This window comes from Moesziomyces antarcticus (assembly GCF_000747765.1).
Source record: "Moesziomyces antarcticus DNA, scaffold: scaffold_v10001, strain JCM 10317, whole genome shotgun sequence".
NCBI classification, from domain to species: Eukaryota; Fungi; Basidiomycota; class Ustilaginomycetes; order Ustilaginales; family Ustilaginaceae; genus Moesziomyces; species Moesziomyces antarcticus.
In genome coordinates this window covers 1,595,342-1,614,343 of record NW_014639009.1, presented here as the reverse complement: position 1 = coordinate 1,614,343, position 19,002 = coordinate 1,595,342, and the positions used below count along the sequence as shown (strand labels likewise).

Genomic DNA, 19,002 nt, shown 5'->3' with positions numbered 1-19,002 from the left:
AGTGTGACTTTGTGACTTGGAAAAGAGGGATCGGGCTGGCTACTCCACACCGTCACACTCGCGCACCGCCAACGCAGCTGTGAGCTTGGATTTTCAGCGGCTGAGAGGCTGCTGCTTGCTGCTGAGCGCGCGTCGGGGCCACAGCCCTGCTGGCCGCTTTGCCTGCAGCAAGGGTTCAAGCGCGCCCCCCTCTCCAAAAAGGCTCGCTCTCCCAAAGGCTCGGTTGGGGTAGCGGGTGACTGAGAGTAGCGCTGCTGCTCCACCTGCACATCGCAATCACGGAATCACCGACCCGCTCGCCAATTGCCGCATGTGCCCGTGTGCCGCTCCTCATCCCAACCCAACCATCTCTCTCTCCTCTTGACCTCCTCCTCCGCATTCTCGCCTTCTCGCCTTCTCGCCTTCTCCCAACTTACCAACCAAGCGCGCTCTCGGGCTGCATCGCGTCCATCATGCAGCCGCCAAAGCCAGACCCAACACGCACCCAACCCGCCGCATCCCCATCAGCATCCTCGGACGATGTCGACCTCACCTCGCCCGCCAACCTGCGCAAGCTCGTGCTCAACTACCTCCTCCACCACTGCTACACCGACACCGCCATCGCATTCGCAAAGGACGGCATCATCGGCGACCTCTATGCATCCGATCTGCCCGCACGTCCGGCTGCCGCCTCCACATCGCAAGCCTCTGCTTCGTCGTCTCGAGTAGACACTTCCACTGGATCGCCTTCAGAGCCTGCTCTCCGTTCCACGGCCACCACCACCTCCACAAATGGCGCCGCCACACGTCAGGCGCATCCCCTCTCCGCACCTCCACTCTCGCGCGACGACTCGAGCATGGAGATCGAGGTCGAAAACCTCCTCCCGACCACCTCCGAACATACTGCTGCGCACACAGACCATACCAATGGCCATTCCAACGGCACCAGCCGAACAACTCAGCCTGGAGCGCAGGATGAACTCGCAGATGCCGAGCTGGCGTCCGACATTGACGATGCAGAAGACGACCTTGACGTCGACATCAGCCCCGATCTCACCGCCGACGACCTCAGAGGCGTGCGGGCGCGCAAGCAGATCAAAGACTATATCATCGCAGGCCACATCCGTCAAGCCATGGACATGATCAATGCCCACTTCCCCACCGTCCTCAACAGCACCGCTCCAACTAACACCACTGCCACAAGCACCGCCGCTTCAAATGGTTCCAAGTCGAGCCGATCCAAAGCTGCCGGCACAACAAACACCACCACCACCTCCAATGGTTGCGAAAAGGTGCTCCCCGCCAACCCCACCTCGATGGAGCCCGACCATCTGCTGCTCAACCTCCAGATCCAGGTATTCATCGAGGCCATCCGCTCCGCCTCCACCTCCCAGCTCGCCTCGGCCACCAACGGCGCGGCGTCGGCTGCATCGCCGCAAATGGGCCCTGCCGGTGCATTCCCCTCGCTCGCTTCCACCACACCAGGCATCGCTGCCGCAGCCATTTCGCGGGCAGCGTCGCCAGCGCCCTCCACCTCGTCCTCCAACGGCTCGGCCACATCGGCCACGGGCACAAGTGCAGCGCTCAATCCGGCGCTCCACTCGGCGCTCGCGTATGCGCAGGGCCTCTACACGAGCGCGCAGAAGCTGCCCAGCTTCTGGCGCGCCATGTACCTCAAGGAGCTTGAGCAGGTGACGGCGCTGCTTGCGTACACCGATGTGGAGCACTCGCCCGTGCGCAGATTCCTGCACCGGTCGCGCAAAGTGGCGCTCGCCGAGCAGGTGAATTCGGCCATCCTGTTGAGGGGAGGCAAGTCGAGCCAGCCGCTCATCGAGGTGGCGGTGAGGCAGACGACGCTGCTGGCGAATCATCTGCATGCCGAAGAGGTGCATGTGCCCAGTGCGCATCCCGTGTTTGCGCTCGTCAGTCCCGCCGGTACGGCGTACGACGACTCGAGCGCAAAGAAGCACTCGAGCACAAAGAAGATGCCGCCATGGAAGTTTAGGTCTTTCCTCCACGAGAGGTGAGGTTCTGTCGGGCATACACGGCTTGGCGTGTTCTTGTAGACTGGTAGCCCCGTTGGCACTTTTTGCAAATTCTCAGTTGGTCAAAGCACACACATGCGCACCAAGGCACAGAGAGAGGGTGATGGGAGCACAAAGGGAGATTGCAAGGAGAGCCGTGTGGGGGGGTTTAGTCCTGCATGTCGTCGGCTTCGTCGTCGTCGTCAGAATCGTCTTCGACACGGACGATTCCGTCGCCACGGCTGGGTTCGGTCCCGTCGAGGTCAACCTTTGCGTCGCCGGTAAGTTTCCTAAGTCTGTCGGCGTACGTCTTGCGCACGGCCGAGTTGGAGAGGGCGTTGAAGACCTGCATCTGACCGGCGCTTCCTGCGGCGGCGAGGGTCAGAGGATCGTTGGGGCTAAACTTGGCAGCAAAAATCTTGCCCAAGCCCAAATCACGCGCCAGCACCAGACTGATACTCGACGGTGCAGCCTCTGCGCTAGTAGCCAGATTCCACAGCTTGATCGATCGATCGCTCGAAGCGGTCAGAATACACCCAGGAATGTGGGGCGAGATGTCAACAGCCGTACAGGCGGTATCGTGCGCCTGTAGCGTCCAACTTGCACTCGAGGGCGATCGAATGTCAAATGCTTGGACGATTCCCGACTCGAGAGAGCATAGGAACTCGTCCGACTTCCATCCATTCCACACAACGCTTTCCACATCACTACCGATCCGGACAACCGCAGCGGTGTCGGGTGTGCGCGTGTCAAAGATGCGCATCGTTTTGTCGTACGATCCCGTCAACAACACGGCCGGGTTGGCGGAAGACGATCCAGAACCACCCAAGGCTTTGCACTGCCATGCAACCGATTGCACCTTGTCCGTATGCTGGTTGAACGATCGGAACGCCGTCGAATCGTCCGAGGTATGCGGTCGCGAAAGATCCCACAGCTTCACCGTACTATCCGCCGATGCGGAAGCGAGAAGGTTGCGCGCAACCGGATTCCAGCTCAACCCAAGCACCGCATCCACGTGGAAGGCGTCGTTGGCAATACGGGCCTTGCTCTGTTTGCGCTTCTTCTTGCCCGTCCCCAGCGGCGCATTCAGCTGGTCCGTCTCGGACTTGCGCCCGAGGATGGCGTCCGGATACATGCCGTCGACAACGTCCATGCTCCACACCTCGATCTCGGGATCCATGGTTCCGACGGCGATAAAGTTGCCCGCCGAACCCGCGGGTTTCGCGGGCGTGTTCTGGTCCGCCCCACCGCGCGCCGGCGCGTAGTCGAGCCACTCGAGACACAGCGGGAACGAAGGCAGCATGAGGTCGTGATGCACATACAGGTTCGCATCGTTGGCAGCATAGACGTACGCCTCGAGCTGCGACACGTCGTCCTCGGTCTTGGCGGTGATGATGAGGTTGTCCGTCGGGTAGATTTCGAGCTCCTCGCGCTCCTCGTCCTCGTCCTTCTCCGCATCCTCCTGCACGGTGATGTACGGATCATCCTCGTTGCTCTGGTACACCGCCAGCCCACGGATGTTGCTGAACGCTCCAGCAGTAGCCTGCCCCGCCGCATCGTCGTCGTACTCGTCGAGGTTGTAGCGCGACAGATCGTCCGGATCCTCCTTGGCATCCGTCTTGGCGGCCTCGGTGGCTGCATCGGCCATGGCATCGTCGTCATCCTTCATGTCGTCGTCGCCCTCATCGTCCTGCCACTCGCCATCGTCATCGCCACCCTCGTTGGCGGCAAAGGGGTCCTTGCCGCGCGCAATGTCGCGCTGCACGCGCTCGAGCTGCTCCTTGGCATCCTCGAAGCGCACGTTGGCCATCTTGGACACGCGGTCCATCTCGTCGTCGTCGAGCACATACTTCTTGGGATGCGGCAGGCTCTTGCCGCGCGCGATCCACTGGAGTGCGCTGATCATCTTGTGCAGCCGTGGTGTCGGGTGAGGACGAGGAGGAAGGTCGGAAAGGTTCCTTGATTGCTCGGTCCGCTCAGCTCGCTGTTCCAAAGTGGAGAAAAAAGAAGCTTTCTGACCCTCGTCTGGGCGCCAAAAATTTCAAAACTGTGAATGCAGGGCCCAGCGATAAAAATGGCTTATGTAAGCAGCATTTTCTCCACCCATACGAAGATTTCCACTTTTGCCGGCTGCAGCAGCAATTTTGAAAACTTCCTTCGAGAGAAAGCTGAGCCACGCTGTGCTTCTCGACGTGGGGCGCAGCCAACCCACACGCTCGACCTTCTCCTCCACCACAACCGAGTCTTGGCCACCAAACACCTACAGGAGTCGCAGCACCATGATCCGCGTCGCCAAGCCAAAGAACGCACGCTCCAAGCGCGCTCTCGACAAGCGCCAGGCGCGCGAGTTCGAGGCCGCCAAGACGGCGGTGTTTGTCAAGGGCCCGCACTCGTCGGCGCGGCTCAACATTGCGCTCACCGAGCTCAACCTGCTCAAGAAGCCGGACAGCATCGCGTTCAACAAGAAGAACGAGGCGCTGCCCTTCGAGGACACGTCGTCGTTCGAGTTCTGGAGCGCCAAGAACGACGCGTCGCTCTTCATGTTTGGCAACTCGCAGAAGAAGAGGCCGGACAATCTCACATGGATCCGCATGTTTGACGGGCAGGTGCTCGACATGCTCGAGATGGGCGTCGTCGACGCAAAGAGCATCAACGACTTTAAGGGCGTCGCGCGCCCAGGCGTGGGGATGAGGCCGCTCTTCCACTTTAGCGGGCCGCAGTTTACGACGCCCACGGATGCGACGACGAGCATGATTGCAGGTGCCGAGGCGACAGAACACGACCCCACGGGTGCCTACCAGCAGTTCAAGAACATGCTGCTCGACTTCTACCGCGGCGAGGAGCTCAAGACCAACCAGATCGCGCTCTCGGGTCTGCAGCATGTCATCTGCGTCACCGCCGCACCCACCTCCGAGTCCAATGCCAAGACCAGCACAACTTCGTCCGGAGGCGATACGCTCGCGGATCTGTACAAGGCGGCAGGTCTCACGCCCAACGGAACCGTCATGACTCCGTCCACATCCGCCGTCGTCACGTCGCCCGCCAACACGCTGATTCACTTCCGCGTGTATACGGTGCAGCTGCTTGCCAGCGGCTCCAAGACGCCGCGTGTGGAGCTGCAGGAGTGCGGACCGTCGTTCGACTTCCAGCTGCGCCGCCGCCGACCTGCGTCGATCGACATGCTCAACCAGGCGCTGCGTCGACCCAAGACGCAGGCCGAGAAGAACCGCCAGGGCAAGGAGGGTGCCAAGAAGAACGTCGAGACCGACGACATGGGCGATACCGTCGGTCGCATCCACCTGGGCAAGCAGGATCTCTCCGGCCTGCAGACCAGGAAGATGAAGGGTCTCAAGAAACACCTCGACCCCACCGCCAGCAGCGACGACGAAGACGACGACGAGAGCGAGCCCGCTTTCAGCGGTTCCGACGATGAGGAGCTCGAGATGGACGACATGACCATGCACAGCAACGACGAGGATGAGGACGACATGGAAGACGACGACGAGGACGACGAGGAGCAACAGACACCGCCCAAGAAGAGGAGGTCGTAGTCTCATCCGCGTTTCACTCTTTTTGTATCACACTTTCTTCCGTGCATTCATCAGCTGCAATTCACTGTCATTTCTGTTTGATCCACATGCATGTCTGTGATAGCGCACGAGATTATGAAGGACGCGGCAATCTGGGACAAGGGCGTCAATCGTGCTTGAGCCAGGCCTTGACGAATTCGACCTGCTGCTTGTGGATGAGGCGCACGCGTTCGGGCGTCTTGCTTTCGTCCTTGACTCCGTTCTCGTCGCAGTGGTGCCAGCAGTCCGGAATGAGCTTGAACGGCCGTGTGACTGTATCGGGGCGATTGCCACCGGCGGCAAATTCCTCGGAATGCACCGTTGCGGGTCTCCAAGGATCGTACTGTCCATCGACAAACGCCAGCCTGTCTACGGCGAGCGCAAAGTTGCCTAGTCGATTGACCTCGTCGATGTCCGGTCGGGCGGGCATCTCAAAGTGGTCGCCCTTGGGGAAGCCGCGCTGGCAAATCTCGTGCGCATACGCATAGTCCAACAGCGTCGAAACGAGCTTGGGACCAGACGAGACAAAGTATTTGCTCTTGCCATCCGGTGTCGGCAGGTAGCGCGGCACAGGAGGCGCGGTCATGATGTACCCCCACGTCGAGCAGTACTGGAACGTCCATGCGCGCCCCGCATCGAGCTTCTTGGCGTTGGCAAAGGCATCAAAGTCCGTGGCAAAGCATTCGTCGGGCGTCGAGCCGGGCTCGTCATCTTCGCCACGCACACACGGATCAATGTAGTTGGTGCGCATGTAGTGTGCCAGCGCATGCACCTCGCGCGGCACATCGAGGCCCTTACCCGCCATACGCTCGCTCTCGGACCCAGCCGGATACGTGCCGTTGGCACCGTACGTGGTGAGCACATCACAGTACGCGCCAAACTCGGTCGACGACACCGCAGGGTCCCAGTTGAGGCTCTGGAACGCCCCGAGCGGATAGGTGTTGAGGTTCGCCAGGTCGCCCAGGTTGCTCAGCCCCTGCAGGCCAAACAGCTCCAGCAGCTTGTTGGTGCGGTCCGCATCGCGGTCCGGCTGGTTGCCGCCGGTGAGCGGATTGGGCGCGACGATCTCGTCGATGCCCGCAATGGCAGCCTGGATGGCCTGGCTGCAATTGGTGGGTGCGCCGCGTGCGATGGGGTAAAAGTACTCGGGAAACTCGTCCACTGCCGTCACGACGGCACTCGATGCAATCGCACCGTGCACGAGCTCGGGATACAGCAGCCGCATATGCGCCGCTCGCCCACCCGGATAGCTACCGCCGTAGTAGATCACCTTGCGCTTCTCGGCGTTGTCCGTACCGGGGATATCGAGGTGGCGGATAAAGTCGGCCGAGTCTTCCAGTGCCTGCTTGTTGGTGAGCCAGCGCAGCTGGTCGACGCCCCACGCATCGCCCGGTCCGAGATCGGTGCGGTTGGGCAGCGACGTGCCGTAGTACCTGTGCTCGAGCACGATGCCGATCCCGCCCGTCGCCTCGGAGAGGATATCGAGGATGCCCGTGTCGAGGAAGGGGATGCGCGCCGTGGCATCCGCCTCGCCGCTATCCAGGATATAGATCGGGACCGCCTCGCCGTTCTTGCGCGACGAAGCGGGCTTGTAGTGCCGCGTAGAGTAGAAGAAGCGCTGCTGGAACTGCGCCTGCGTCGTGTTGTCAAAGTGGTCGAGCGGCTGCGTGTGGTACGCCGGCTCCGAGATGTTGTGCGAAGACACCGACGGCGCCACGTCGGCCACGAGGTAGTCGACGTACTTGGACAGCGCGGATCCAACGCCCTGCTGGGAGGACAGTCCACCTCGCACTGCACTCAGCACCTGGCCGAAGAGCGCATTGCCCGAGCTGGTCTTGTCGTCGACGGCGATACTCGCCTGGATACGTTGCTGCTGCTTGGCGTATCGTCGCTCGAGCATGCGCTGGAATCCGTCCATGCGACGTGGAGTCGAGTGCGTGAGACGCTCTGCACTGATGTGATGCTCAACACGCCCAGTCGCTCCATCCACAGCCGGCTCCGAGCTCGAGGTGGGCACCGCGGCGGTGCCGGTGTTGAGCGCGGCGAGGCCGAGCGCCAGCGCCAGCCACGTCGTAAGGGGCGCAGTGAGCTTCATGACGATCAAGTATGGTCCGCGTATCGATGTTGCCTTGAGGGATGAGGACGGAGGATGGTCAAGGAGCTACCCTTGCCTCCTTATACCTGCGCCGCGGGGTGGATTGCCGAATGCGAGAGCCGTGTGGAGCGGCAGGGTCGGAGGCAGCCGATCCGAGCGCACACCATCCACGCTCGCCGCGCCTTGCCGATGCGCGTCTTTTCTCAGGAGCCACACGCATTTCCGCATTTTGCGCAGCGATAGCAAAGCAAAGCACAGTCCCCACTCGACAGTCGCCCGGAAATTCGCCGGCCAAGTCGCCCCTCCTCCGCTCTCAGCCCCCCGTTGGATGGGAGCGATACCCGCCTCATGTGCCGTATCTCAGCTTCAGTATGATACGATGGCGTCGCCACATTCTCACGCCAGATATCAAATCGATCATCTCCTACTTTCGAGCTTAAAGCGCGCCACAGCTCAGAAGCAGTGGGGCCAAGCGCCAAGAGATCGTCATGCCACAGGCACGAGACAACCGTGCTTCGGCAGACTCCACCCGGAGACACACTCATTCCACGTCGACTGATTGCATGAGATTTCGTACATCGCGAGGGGCGCAGACACTCGACTGAGACGGCACAAGGCGCAGGTGGGCAAGAACGACAACGTGTAAATGGAAAGCGACGAAAAAAGGCCGGAGACAAGGTGGGTGCAGCCAGCGGCCGTGCGTTCGACAGTCGAACACGCCGATTGCCATCCGCAAGGCGAGAGTCGACCGCCCCCGACCTTGAAGATGAACAAAAGCGGATGGAAAAAGAACAAGAAAAGGCGGTCGAGAGAAGCACCGAGCGTCGCACGGGTGCCAATGGATTGCGAACGGGTATGGCGAGCCTAGAGGATGGCGCACTTGGACTTCTTGCGGATGACAGGTGGCTCGAGTGCCGCGACGATCGCCTCGTCAAACACGTTTTTCAATCCCTTCTGCGTGAGCGCCGAGCACTCGACGTACTTGACCGCGCCCAGCTCTCTCGCCAAGCGCTCGCCCGCCTCAAACGGCACGGGACGCTGCTTGGATCGCGCCAGCTTCTCGATCACCGCGTGGTCGTCGCGCAGATCCACCTGCGTGCCCACGATCAGGCACGGCACACCGGGGCAGTGGTGGTGCACCTCGGGGAACCACTTCTCCTTGACGTTCTCAAACGACGCTGGCGACGTGACCGAGAAGCACACCAGGAACACGTCCGTCTGCGGGTACGACAGCGGTCGCAGTCGGTCGTAGTCCTCCTGACCCGCGGTATCGAACAGTCCGAGCGTGTACGGGTCCTCGCCGATCATCACCGTCACGGCGTAGTTGTCGAATACCGTAGGCACGTACTCGGACGGGAATTTGTTGGTGGTGTACGAGATCAACAGGCACGTCTTACCGACCGCACCGTCTCCGACGACGACGCACTTGATGGTCTGCATGGCGTCTTTCTGTAGATGCGGCAGCAAGCATAGCAAGACATTTGGGCGGTCAGATCTGCAGCATATGTCGCGGAACATCCGAGCCTCGACCGCATCGAAAGCAGAGAACCATTCAGGCTTCGATAAAGACACAAAGCCAGGATCCTCCATCGAGTCGCCTTTGCCGAGCGATTGTCGATTGACAAGTTCTCTGTCTGGAAGATGTCGAGTCACTGTGGCAGCCGACAGCAGTATCTGCATGCATCCATCCAGCGATCTACGTGCAAGCGCCAAACATGGGTCGAGCTTGTGCTGAATGCCTTGAGAAAGTGCGAGTCGTGGCCGATTCCTTCCAGAGATGACCGGCGGCTTCGTAATCGCCCCATCGGATCGGGAAAGCTGAAGATCATACTTACATGAGTGTGTATGCTGGTGTGATGTGTGTGTTATCAAGTCTTTGGATGGGATGCGAGAGCAACAGCGTAGATTGCGGTTGGCTGGGGATGCGGTGGGTCGGAGGCGTGACAGGCTTCCGAGGCGCGAGCTGTAGCGATAGAGGCAGCGTTTGAGTGCAAGAGTGGGGCGATGGGGTGGCCTGTGGCTCGCGATATCGAGATGTGCTGAAGTGAGGGGTTGCGTCCGAGATCGCGTCGACCGATAATGGGACTGAGGGCGATTGCGATGCCGCGAGACCCGATGGCTGACCGGAGCGGATGGGCGGTGCAGATGCGGAGCAGATGCTGGACAAGGACGCAGGTGCAGAGAGCAGCAGCAGCAGGTGGCGGATAGGTAAGGAGGAGAGGGAAAGATAGAAAGAGAGATTGGATGGTGGTGTCGGGTCGGGGTGGCTGCGTTGCGCCCAATGGCCGCTGCCATGCGAACCAGCGGACAAGCCGAATTGGGCGCTGCACCGGGGCCGCAGGGGAGAGACGCGCGCGCGGGCTTCGGCGAGCAGAGAGCCACCGACGGCCTTCACTCTCCAGGCCCAATCCAGCCCAGCCCAGCCCACGCACGCGTCCACACTCACACTCCCTCTCCTAGCCAGCCGCAGCCAACGGCCAGAAAAGGTGATACGCCGCCGCTGCGACTCGCAAGAGGCCTCAAAGCCCACAGACAAGAGATCATCAACTTGCACTGCCCTCTCTTGCTTTCCGTCCTCAATCAGTGGAGAGAGTGGGGGAGTAAGAGTAGGGCAGACTTGGCCGCGATTTGGCAAGCCAGCGCGGCGCGGCGCTGCACCACGAGCGAGCCAGCACTACTGCAGGTGGGCAAGTTCAGAGCAAGTTGAGCTATCGGTCCACACCCATTATTCAAGACTCTGTGCGGCGAGGCCTGAAAAAAGGACCAAATGCTAGGGTGCACGCGCACTTTGACCCTCTCTTGTTTTTCCAAAGGGCCGGCTGGCTGGTCAATTTCGAGGAATCCGCTCCCGGCGCAACCCCACTCGCGAGCCCCTCCTGCTGCACGTCGATGCGCTGCGCCCCTCGCGCGTCCCTTTTTTCCCATCTCTCTGCCTGTTTCCAGCTGGCGGCGCGTGGCGCAGGTGTGCGGAGCCCGCAACCCACCCGCTGAATTTTGCAGAACTTTGCAGCTCCTGCCAATACAAGCAATACAAACCCGGCCCAAGAGAGCGCAGTCGCTTCAAAGCACACCATTACAGACAGCTGCAGACGTGATTACAGTTGCGACTCGCTCTGCTGCAGCGTCTGCAGGTGGCACAGCCGACCACCAAATTCGTCCGTGTCAGATCGCAACTTCATCTGGCCGACCATTCGCACTCTCAACCACTTTGTGCGGGCGTGCGTCCAGGGAGCCATGTGGCCCTTGGCGGCTCTCGGTCATGCTGCAAGTTTGACGACAGCTGACAGACGCGGCTCGACCTCGGGAGCCAACCCATCACCGAGATGTCGCCGAGGATACGTTGGTCTCTGGCTGGCGCTCGTCACAGCAAGATGGCCAGCAAACCTCTTACTCACGCTGCCGTGTTGCGATTTTGAGAAACGTTTGGCGCTGGAAACCAAGGGCTCAACCGTCACCCTCGATCTGAGCTTCAACCAAAGTGGCGGTGCTGATCGTTTCGATCAACACTCTTGGCCTTTTGCCAGGTGGCCAAGTCTCGACAACACAGCAAGGTTCAGGGGTGGTCAAAGTCAATTCTAGTTCGGTTCGCAGAGCAGGGTCCCGAACGACTCATCGGGGTCGGAACATTTTCATACAGCCGCTGCTCGTGTGACAGCAGCTGCTACATGCGAGAGCGCCGGGCGAGAAGCTCCGCAACAAAGGGAGGGGAGGATTCGGCAGCCCCTTCCGCCTGTCAACTCACCAGGTCGAGCATGTCTCGCCTTTGTTGATCCGATCAATTTGCTTTGCCAGCGGCCATAAATTGCCGATTGGACCCCCCGCCCCGCCTCGCTTATGCCGATCGCCTCGCTCGATCTATTTTTTCACGCTTGAGTTGCCGGCATCTGTTTCTATTTTCCTGATGGCTACCAACCCACCTCTGCTTACCCCACCACCCCAGCCAAGCCCATTCCACCCCGCCCACGTACCTGACTGCCATTGCATCCAATGGTGGCACTCACTGAGGGGCACAGCCTTGTGCCTGCATTGGCTGCTGCGAACAAAAGGCGAAAGAGAGTGCGGTCGAATGCGGATGTCCTTTTTTGTTTTTGTTTTTTCCTTTTTGTTTGGTTTGGTGGGTCGCGCGAGTGTGAGTGTGTGTGGGAGAGAGCGCGGGTTGGATGCCGATGGCCCGAGCCATCACATCACAAAGTCGGATGATGGAATCCTGCGCGCGGCTGCTGCCTGGCCTGGCTGCGCCTCATGCCTCAACCTCAGGCTCGGCTGTGCCCCTTTTGGACTGCTGCTCCCGCTGCACCGCTGCACCGCTGCACCGCTGCTCCGTAATCTCGAAATCGGTCGGCGCTCCGGCTCAGTTGCTCCACCTCTTCTGACCCTGAGTGTCTGTGGTGCCCACTCGCTGACCCGCTCTCCTGCCTGCCATCTGGCGCGCTCGTCTGCAACGTCAGCCTCCTCCAAGTCCGCATTCCATCTCCGCTTTGCGCCTGCGTGCAAATCTCACCCTCGGCGACTGCAACGACGCTATCCACCTCCATCCATTCCACACCTCTTCCTTCCCTTCACCTTGCTCCTCTCCGACCTCGCATCTGCGCACTTGCGAGCAAACGTGGTCATTCGTTCCGGTTGCATCCCACATCGACGAGCATCAATCTCTCTGACCTGCCACGACACCCACGACGAGTCACGAGCCTCTCAAGTCTGCATCACCGCAACCATACGCAAGTCTGTTCCGAGCAGCGACTGTCTTTGCATCGTCAACAACACCAAGCATTCTTAGGAGCTCTCGCCACATTCCAAGCACATCCGAAATTTACAGCTGCCATCTGCATTAGCACCGCTCTCTCAGCGGCAGCGTCAGGACACGCTCATCTGCCTCGATTCGACCGACCGCAAGCCTCTCACCCGCTTCAGACTCATTTAGGCCAGCTCAGTGCTTCGGCCGCGCTTGCAGCTTCACATCCAGGAATCGGTCGGCGCATCCGAACAAATCGTTTGCCCCGCTGGCATTCTTCCTCCCCTCTCCGGCACAGGACCGAGTCGCCTCACGTCCTCCTCCTTTCGCACCGCGTGGCCTTGCTGAGCGAGCGCGTCGGATGAGCGGTCTGTCCAGCTAGCTCTTGTACCGACATCGCAACTCCCGCCGCGGTCGATCTTGCCTGCCCCGATTTTAGCGCCATGGGTCAACAGCAGACCAAAGAGGCTGGCGCCGCTGGCGCGTCCGCAAACCACTCGGGCCATGCCCGATCCTCCTCTCGCGGCATGTCCGCCTCGGCATCCGGCAACTTGGTCGCCTCGCTATCCGCATCCAGCCTCAGCCCGCCGCCGCCCCCGCCGCTACCCGCCCATTTGGCCGACACGGTCAAGGTCGACGAGGGCGGCCTCGTCCCCCACGGCGTCTACACCGGCCCTCAGGACTACGACCAGCACTTTGTCCGCCAGCACATCGTCGACCGTCGCCTCGCGCCGTTCTGCAAGGGAAGCGATGACGACGACGAATACGCCGACGCCAAGTTCAACAGCGAGTGTCCGATCTGCTTCCTCTACTATCCGGCTCCGCTCAACTTCTCGCGCTGCTGCCACCAGCCCATCTGCACCGAGTGCTTTGTTCAGATGAAGCGAGCCGACCCGACCTCGACCAATCCCCCTTCGTCCGAGCCCAGGTCGTGCCCCTTCTGCGTCGAGCCCAACTTTGGCGTGACGTATACGCCCCCGGAGGCGCTGCAGCGCGAACGACGACGCAGCGGTAGCGGCAGCGGCAGTGGCAGCGACAGCCCCAACGACGCCACAGACGCCACCAATTTCGCCGAGATGGCCATCGGCAACGGCGGTGTAGGCAGCCTCGGCGCAGGCAAGAAGAAGATCCTCGCCGCCGACGATCCGAGCGTCATCACCGTCGACCAGGTGCGACCCGACTGGCACTACAAGCTCGCGCAGGCCGAAGCAGCGGTGGCGCGACGAGCGAATCGGCGCGTGATCATGCGCCAGGTGGGCGACCGCCTCATCCCGATCGGCATCTCGTCCTCGCGCATGGGCGCCGACCTGGCCGCAGCAGCAGAGAGCGGCAGGATCAATCTCAACGGACCGGGCGGCAGCATCATTCTCAACGACGGACAGAACTGGCCGGGCACCGGATCAGTCACGACTTCGCGCAGGCGTAGCAGCCGCCCGAGCCGCGGTGCCGGCGAGGGGCTTCCGGAATTGGCGCGTCTCATGCGCATGGGGGCGGGCGAAGATATGGAGGAGGCCATGGTCATGGAGGCGATGCGCCTCAGCCTGCTCGAGCACGAAGAGCAGCAGCGCAAGCAGGCCGAGGAAGAGAAGAAGAAGAAGACGGCGGCAGCGGGAGCGGCTTCGGGCGACTCCCAGGCTGAGCAGGGCGCGAGCTCGAGCAGCGGATCGGCAGGCGGAAGCACCGCACAGCGCTCGCAGACAGACGCGGCAGACAGGACGGCGGGCGGACGAGCTACGTCGGTGATGGACGAGTCCGAGGCCGCTGGTAGCAGTGCGGCTGGTTCGCGGGCCGCTGCGTCGTCCGGCGCGCCCCGACTGCCAATGAGCACGGTGGACCCCGCATCGTTGGGTCTGTCGGAGACGACGATCAACGAGCTGCGCGAGCTCATCGACGGCGGCCCCTCGCCTCCCGCATCGAGCGGATCGCCGGGCGAAGCTTCGACGCCGGCTGGAGGCGCGCGGCCGCGCACGTCGATGCCCGCACCGGCTCCTGTGCCCGTGCCGCAGCCCGTGGCGGATGCGCAGCATGACCCGAACATCAGCTCGCAGCATGGCTATCCGTCGCCGCCGCCCGAGGCCGGTGGCGCTGGCAAGCACGTGCCCACCGCGTACTCTACGACCACCGCGGCGTTCGATGCCGACTCGAGCGCGCCTGGCAGCCCGTCGTCGTCCGGGTTCGGCGTGCCGCGCAGCCGCATTGTCAACCCCAACAATCCGTTCCGTCGCAGCATGGGCGAACACCACTGAGCGCGTTTTCCAGGGTCACCAGCATCGTTGGGCTGTTCGCATCATGTACTAGTCACCCGTCCGCATTGCAATGTGCGATCTCTGCGTGTTCGCTGGATTTTTTTTGAGGACAGTGTGTTAAGATGTGGGGGGTAGGCGGATGAAAAATGCGGATGCCGGCTTTGATGGACCGGTTGGATGTGTGGGGGAAGCGGAAAGTGGAGCAGCCTCTACTTTCACAGACCATCTCTTCATCCACCTGGTCGACTTTGACCACTTTATCGACGCTCTTTGCGACTGGAGCATACGCAGACCCACCGGGACGGAATCATACGTTGGAGCAATTAGGGTAGGATGGATGTGTTGACATCGATTGATCCGACGGCGTCGCAGCCTTCGTCGACGGATCCTTTTCATCCGTCGTTTTTCGAGCTGGCGGCCCAGGCGCAACTGCAGGACCTGATCAAGCCTGCGGTTCGGTATGTGCTTGCCGTACTTGCGCAGCGCAGTCCGCGCTACCTGCTGCGGGTGGTCAACTCGTTCGACGAGCTGTATGCGTTGCTTATGGGCGGGATCGAGTTGCACTATCTGCGCGTGTGGGGCAGTTCGTTTGCCGAAAACTTCTACGGCTTGCGAAGACGAAGACGTCCAGGTCTCAGTCGAGGCAGTGCTGGGGTGGGCGCAACATCGGTATCTGTGGCGAATGCAGAGAGGTTGCGCAAGTCCGAGATTCGTCTTAGCTTGTTGTTCCTCGTCGGTCTTCCCTACATCGGCGCCAAACTGGAGGATGTTTGGGAGAGGAATGGAGGGGGACTTACCAATACCGCTCTGTTTGACGACCAACCGAGCGGAGCCCGGTTTAACGAGGCACCTGCTTCGATTCGAGAGAGGATCAAGACGGCGGTGATGGAGACGTTCAAGACGACGTATCCGTACGCAAAGACGGCGTGGCAGTTGTGGTTGCTCACGTACAACGTGCGGTATTTGTTCGACAAGACCCCCTACTGGCGTCCATGGTTCTCGCTCATGCGAATCGACGTCCGACGAGTCGGGCCCAACGATGGTCCTCGCAAACCGCTCGTACCCCGGAAGTTTCCCAGCCTCATTCGTCAACCGGCCCGCTTCTTTGCCATGGTCTTGCGTCTCGCTCCGGGCGTCGGCTTCGAGGCGCTCAAATACGGCCTGCCCGCAAGCATCTTCTTCTTCAAGTTCCTCGAGTGGTGGTATGGTGCCGACAACCCACGCCGGCGTCGCAACACACCCTCGTCCAATGAAGAAGGCTCCACACAGTCGCTCGATCCCCCTGCACCCCTGCTTCCCGATCTCAAAGGGTTGCTGGCAACAGAGGCTGAGCAGGAGTACAAGCTGCCACACATCTACACGCTCTCAGGCAAACTCCTCGACGAGGTTGAAAATGGAGGCGATGCAAAGCCGAGGATGACGAAAGGAGGGAGGAAGCTCATCCACAACTCGTGCCCGCTCTGCGGGGCTATGCCGATCAACAATCCGGCGGTGCTCCCCTCGGGCTACGTCTTCTGCTACACGTGCGCGTTCAACTACGTCCAAACCCACGCGCGCTGTCCTCTCACCTCGATCTCGATCCCGGACCGAACCGATGCTCTGCGCAAAGTGCTCGGCTAAAACCCCCACACTCTGCGTATCAATGTCAATGCTAAACGGGAGAATGCATTTTGCAAGTCGTGTGGTGATTAGATGCGCTCGAAAAAGTAGACGTACGCCTGCTGGCTGAGCCCCTTGACGCCTACATCCTCGTCGCCCTCTTTGGCAGCGGACGAAAGCGGGGCGCGCACCACCTTTTCGTCGTTAAAGAACGTCCAGTCCTGGTCGTGGCGCACATGCGCGACGTAGTGGCCGCTGTGCACACTGGGGCCCTTGTGGCTGATGAAGCTCTTGATCGCATACTTTGCCGGCAGATGCGCGGATCCAGGCACCACGCTCGACTCGCCCGACGTCTCACCCACCGTCTCTGCGGGTGCTGCATCTTCACCGGCATCGTCCGGATTCTCAAACAGCCACGCGACGGCGATCTCGGCATTGCCATTGTTGATGCGCAGCGCCTTGCGTGCCTGGTTGCGCGTAAAGCCCATCTCCTCGAGCATCGAGGTATCCGGCCCACCCGCTGACGGAGCGTCACCACTCGGGGCCGCGCCAAAGTCGATGGGCTCGTCGATATCCGCATCCTCCATGTGCGCAAAGAGCCAGTTCATCGCGCCCTCGGCATCGCCCATGCCTGTGGCGAGCAGCGCCTTCTTGCACCGGATGTCGGGAAAGCCCATGCTGGTGAGCTGCGACATGACCCCCGCGTCCCACTCTGGCTCGCTGGCCCCGGCCTCTGCAGGAGCCGCATCGCCCTCGGGCAGCTCCTCTTCGTCCGGCTGCTTGCCGCGTCCGAGGTAGCGGTCGAGATCCAGCGGTGCGTCGATGGGCACAACAATCGGCACGGCAACCTTCTGAGGCACCCAGTTGAGCAGCTGGAACCGACGCACCTGCAGCGCCAGCACGTGCGGGAACGTGGTGAACAGCGTCCGCTTTGTCGCGGTCACCTTCTTGGCGCACGACGGGCAGTTGTACTCGAGCTCCTCGGGCGCAGTGAAGATGTCGAGGCACTCGGTCAAGCTCACCGGCTCGTACTCGACCGTCGCAGCGCTCGAGGCGGGTGCGGCATGCACGCCCTCCGCCGGCTGCTTACCCGAGCCTTCTGCCTGCACCGGCTTGGGTCGGATGGGAACCGGCAAGCTGAGGCCGGCGTCTTGACGCTCGACGCTGTAACGCACCTTGTGACACTCGTTGCACTGCAGCCTCTGCTCGAGCCCGAACCCAAACACGTCCGTCGGATCCTCGGTCGGCGCAGCAGCAGCCAGCTTGCGGTTCTCCTTCTGCACGACGCCCACGAGATACTTGAAGAACTCGTCGGCATCCTGCTGCCTCATGGTCGAGAACTCCTCGTGCCCCTTACCCACGAGCGCCTTGAACATGCTCGGCCGCACTCCGTGCTGGAAGAGCGCCTGCTGCTGCTGCTGCTCCCCCTCGGCGGGTGTCCATCCCAAACTAGACTCCTGCTCCGGCTCGCGCGGACGAGAGTAGCGACCAGACAACAGTCCATCTGCGATCTTGGTGATCTGGCACTCGAAGCAGCTCGCGGGCTGCTGGGTGCACGTGAGCGTGTGCGGGCGGTACGCCTCTCCGTAGCGCTTCTGAAATGCCGGCAGCGCAAACAGGCTCTGGAGCACCGACGCCATGTAGCAGCTGTTGCCGAGGTTGCGGATGCCCGTCAACCCGGCCCCAAAGATGGGCTCGAGCATCTTGCCGTCGTCGCCGGTCATGTTGAAATCGAATCGGAGGTTCTGCTCGATCTGCAGCTCCGTCATGCTCTTCTCGGTCTTGGAGAGGTCCATGACGTCGATGCCAAAGTGGGCGAGGTGGCTGGCGAGGTTGGGGTCGAGGCGCGCGTCGTTGCACGCGTAGCAGTAGATGTCGGCGCTGCCTTCGGCCGTGATGGTGCCCTGCTTGACCGAGACCGGATGGCCGCTCTCCTCAAAGTGCGACAGGCCGTGGCTGTTGCCGCCCACGCCTCCGAACTGGGCACGCCCGCAGCCGAGATGGCCGCACGTCAGACAGAGCCAGAGGTTCGAGGTGAGCTCGCACTTGCCACACGAGGCGAGACCCGAAGGCTCGAGCTTGACGCGCTCGCCCGGCTGCACCAGCTCGCGCGTATGCTGGCACGCCACAATCTCTTCCTCCCATGCCTTGACCTCGGACTGCTGCGCGGAGGACATGGCGGTCATGATTCCGCGGATGACCTCGTCCAGCTTATCCGTCATCGGAAGCTCCTTGCCCGGACCCGCAGGGTCGCAAGCCAAGCACCGCGGCACCGTCACATAGTCGTACTTGTCCGCATCCGATTCGGCCGCAATCGCGAGCTTCTTGGGCACCGACGGCTGATCCCCATCTGCACGCACGGGCGCAGGCTTACGAACGCGGCGAATGTTGACTACGAGCGGATGCTGCGCCTTTTCAAAGTGCAGCCTCGAGTGTTCGCGGTCGCCGTTGCGCGTGCATGCTCCGTTGAAGCAGAGCAGACAGACATCGACTCCATTCGGTCCGTCCTGGTCGTCGAAGCAGAGCGTGCACTCCTCCTTGTGCACGTGTTGGGAGGGCCGCGGTGGAGCGAGGGCCGTGAAGGCGGCGCTGAGGTGTGGGCACGCCATGTCGGAAGCGTGGGATTGCGTGGTGGTGTTGCCTTGCCTGGATGACGAGGTGGGAGACGGCGATCGCGACCGCTTCATCGAGGTGAGCTGGTGTGGTGGTGGGAGGTCAAAGAGCTCAGCGGGCTCAGTGGTTGCGCATAAGAATTTCC

General features: G+C 61.5%; 8 protein-coding genes across 8 annotated transcripts; 4 read left to right on the top strand and 4 right to left on the bottom strand.

Moving 5' to 3' along the window:
• Window positions 1-452: 452 nt before the first annotated feature.
• Window positions 453-2,006, top strand: PAN0_001d0579 (lisH motif-containing protein; the record flags this gene model as incomplete). Its single annotated transcript, XM_014804194.1, has 1 exon — window positions 453-2,006. The coding sequence occupies one exon, from the start codon at window positions 453-455 to the stop codon at window positions 2,004-2,006; it is 1,554 nt and encodes a 517-aa protein (XP_014659680.1).
• A 166-nt stretch (window positions 2,007-2,172) lies between these two features.
• Window positions 2,173-3,909, bottom strand: PAN0_001c0578 (WD40 repeat-like protein; the record flags this gene model as incomplete). The annotated part of the gene is made up of 1 exon (XM_014804193.1): window positions 2,173-3,909. The coding sequence occupies one exon, from the start codon at window positions 3,907-3,909 to the stop codon at window positions 2,173-2,175; it is 1,737 nt and encodes a 578-aa protein (XP_014659679.1).
• A 373-nt stretch (window positions 3,910-4,282) lies between these two features.
• PAN0_001d0577 (brix-domain-containing protein) lies at window positions 4,283-5,554 on the top strand (the record flags this gene model as incomplete). The annotated part of the gene is made up of 1 exon (XM_014804192.1): window positions 4,283-5,554. The coding sequence occupies one exon, from the start codon at window positions 4,283-4,285 to the stop codon at window positions 5,552-5,554; it is 1,272 nt and encodes a 423-aa protein (XP_014659678.1).
• A 145-nt stretch (window positions 5,555-5,699) lies between these two features.
• On the bottom strand, window positions 5,700-7,667 carry PAN0_001c0576 (peptidase S28; the record flags this gene model as incomplete). The annotated part of the gene is made up of 1 exon (XM_014804191.1): window positions 5,700-7,667. The coding sequence occupies one exon, from the start codon at window positions 7,665-7,667 to the stop codon at window positions 5,700-5,702; it is 1,968 nt and encodes a 655-aa protein (XP_014659677.1).
• Window positions 7,668-8,531: 864 nt separating this feature from the next.
• PAN0_001c0575 (CC42_CANAL CELL division control protein 42) lies at window positions 8,532-10,846 on the bottom strand (the record flags this gene model as incomplete). The annotated part of the gene is made up of 3 exons (XM_014804190.1): window positions 8,532-9,297; window positions 9,503-9,991; window positions 10,767-10,846. 3 exons carry the CDS (start codon window positions 10,844-10,846, stop codon window positions 8,532-8,534), a joined length of 1,335 nt encoding a protein of 444 aa, XP_014659676.1.
• A 1,996-nt stretch (window positions 10,847-12,842) lies between these two features.
• Window positions 12,843-14,645, top strand: PAN0_001d0574 (zf-c3hc4 type zinc finger; the record flags this gene model as incomplete). The annotated part of the gene is made up of 1 exon (XM_014804189.1): window positions 12,843-14,645. One exon carries the CDS (start codon window positions 12,843-12,845, stop codon window positions 14,643-14,645), a length of 1,803 nt encoding a protein of 600 aa, XP_014659675.1.
• A 333-nt stretch (window positions 14,646-14,978) lies between these two features.
• Window positions 14,979-16,265, top strand: PAN0_001d0573 (cyclin-dependent protein kinase inhibitor; the record flags this gene model as incomplete). The annotated part of the gene is made up of 1 exon (XM_014804188.1): window positions 14,979-16,265. The coding sequence occupies one exon, from the start codon at window positions 14,979-14,981 to the stop codon at window positions 16,263-16,265; it is 1,287 nt and encodes a 428-aa protein (XP_014659674.1).
• Window positions 16,266-16,333: 68 nt separating this feature from the next.
• Window positions 16,334-18,931, bottom strand: PAN0_001c0572 (ubiquitin carboxyl-terminal hydrolase 14; the record flags this gene model as incomplete). The annotated part of the gene is made up of 1 exon (XM_014804187.1): window positions 16,334-18,931. The coding sequence occupies one exon, from the start codon at window positions 18,929-18,931 to the stop codon at window positions 16,334-16,336; it is 2,598 nt and encodes an 865-aa protein (XP_014659673.1).
• Between the last annotated feature and the right edge of the window lie 71 nt (window positions 18,932-19,002).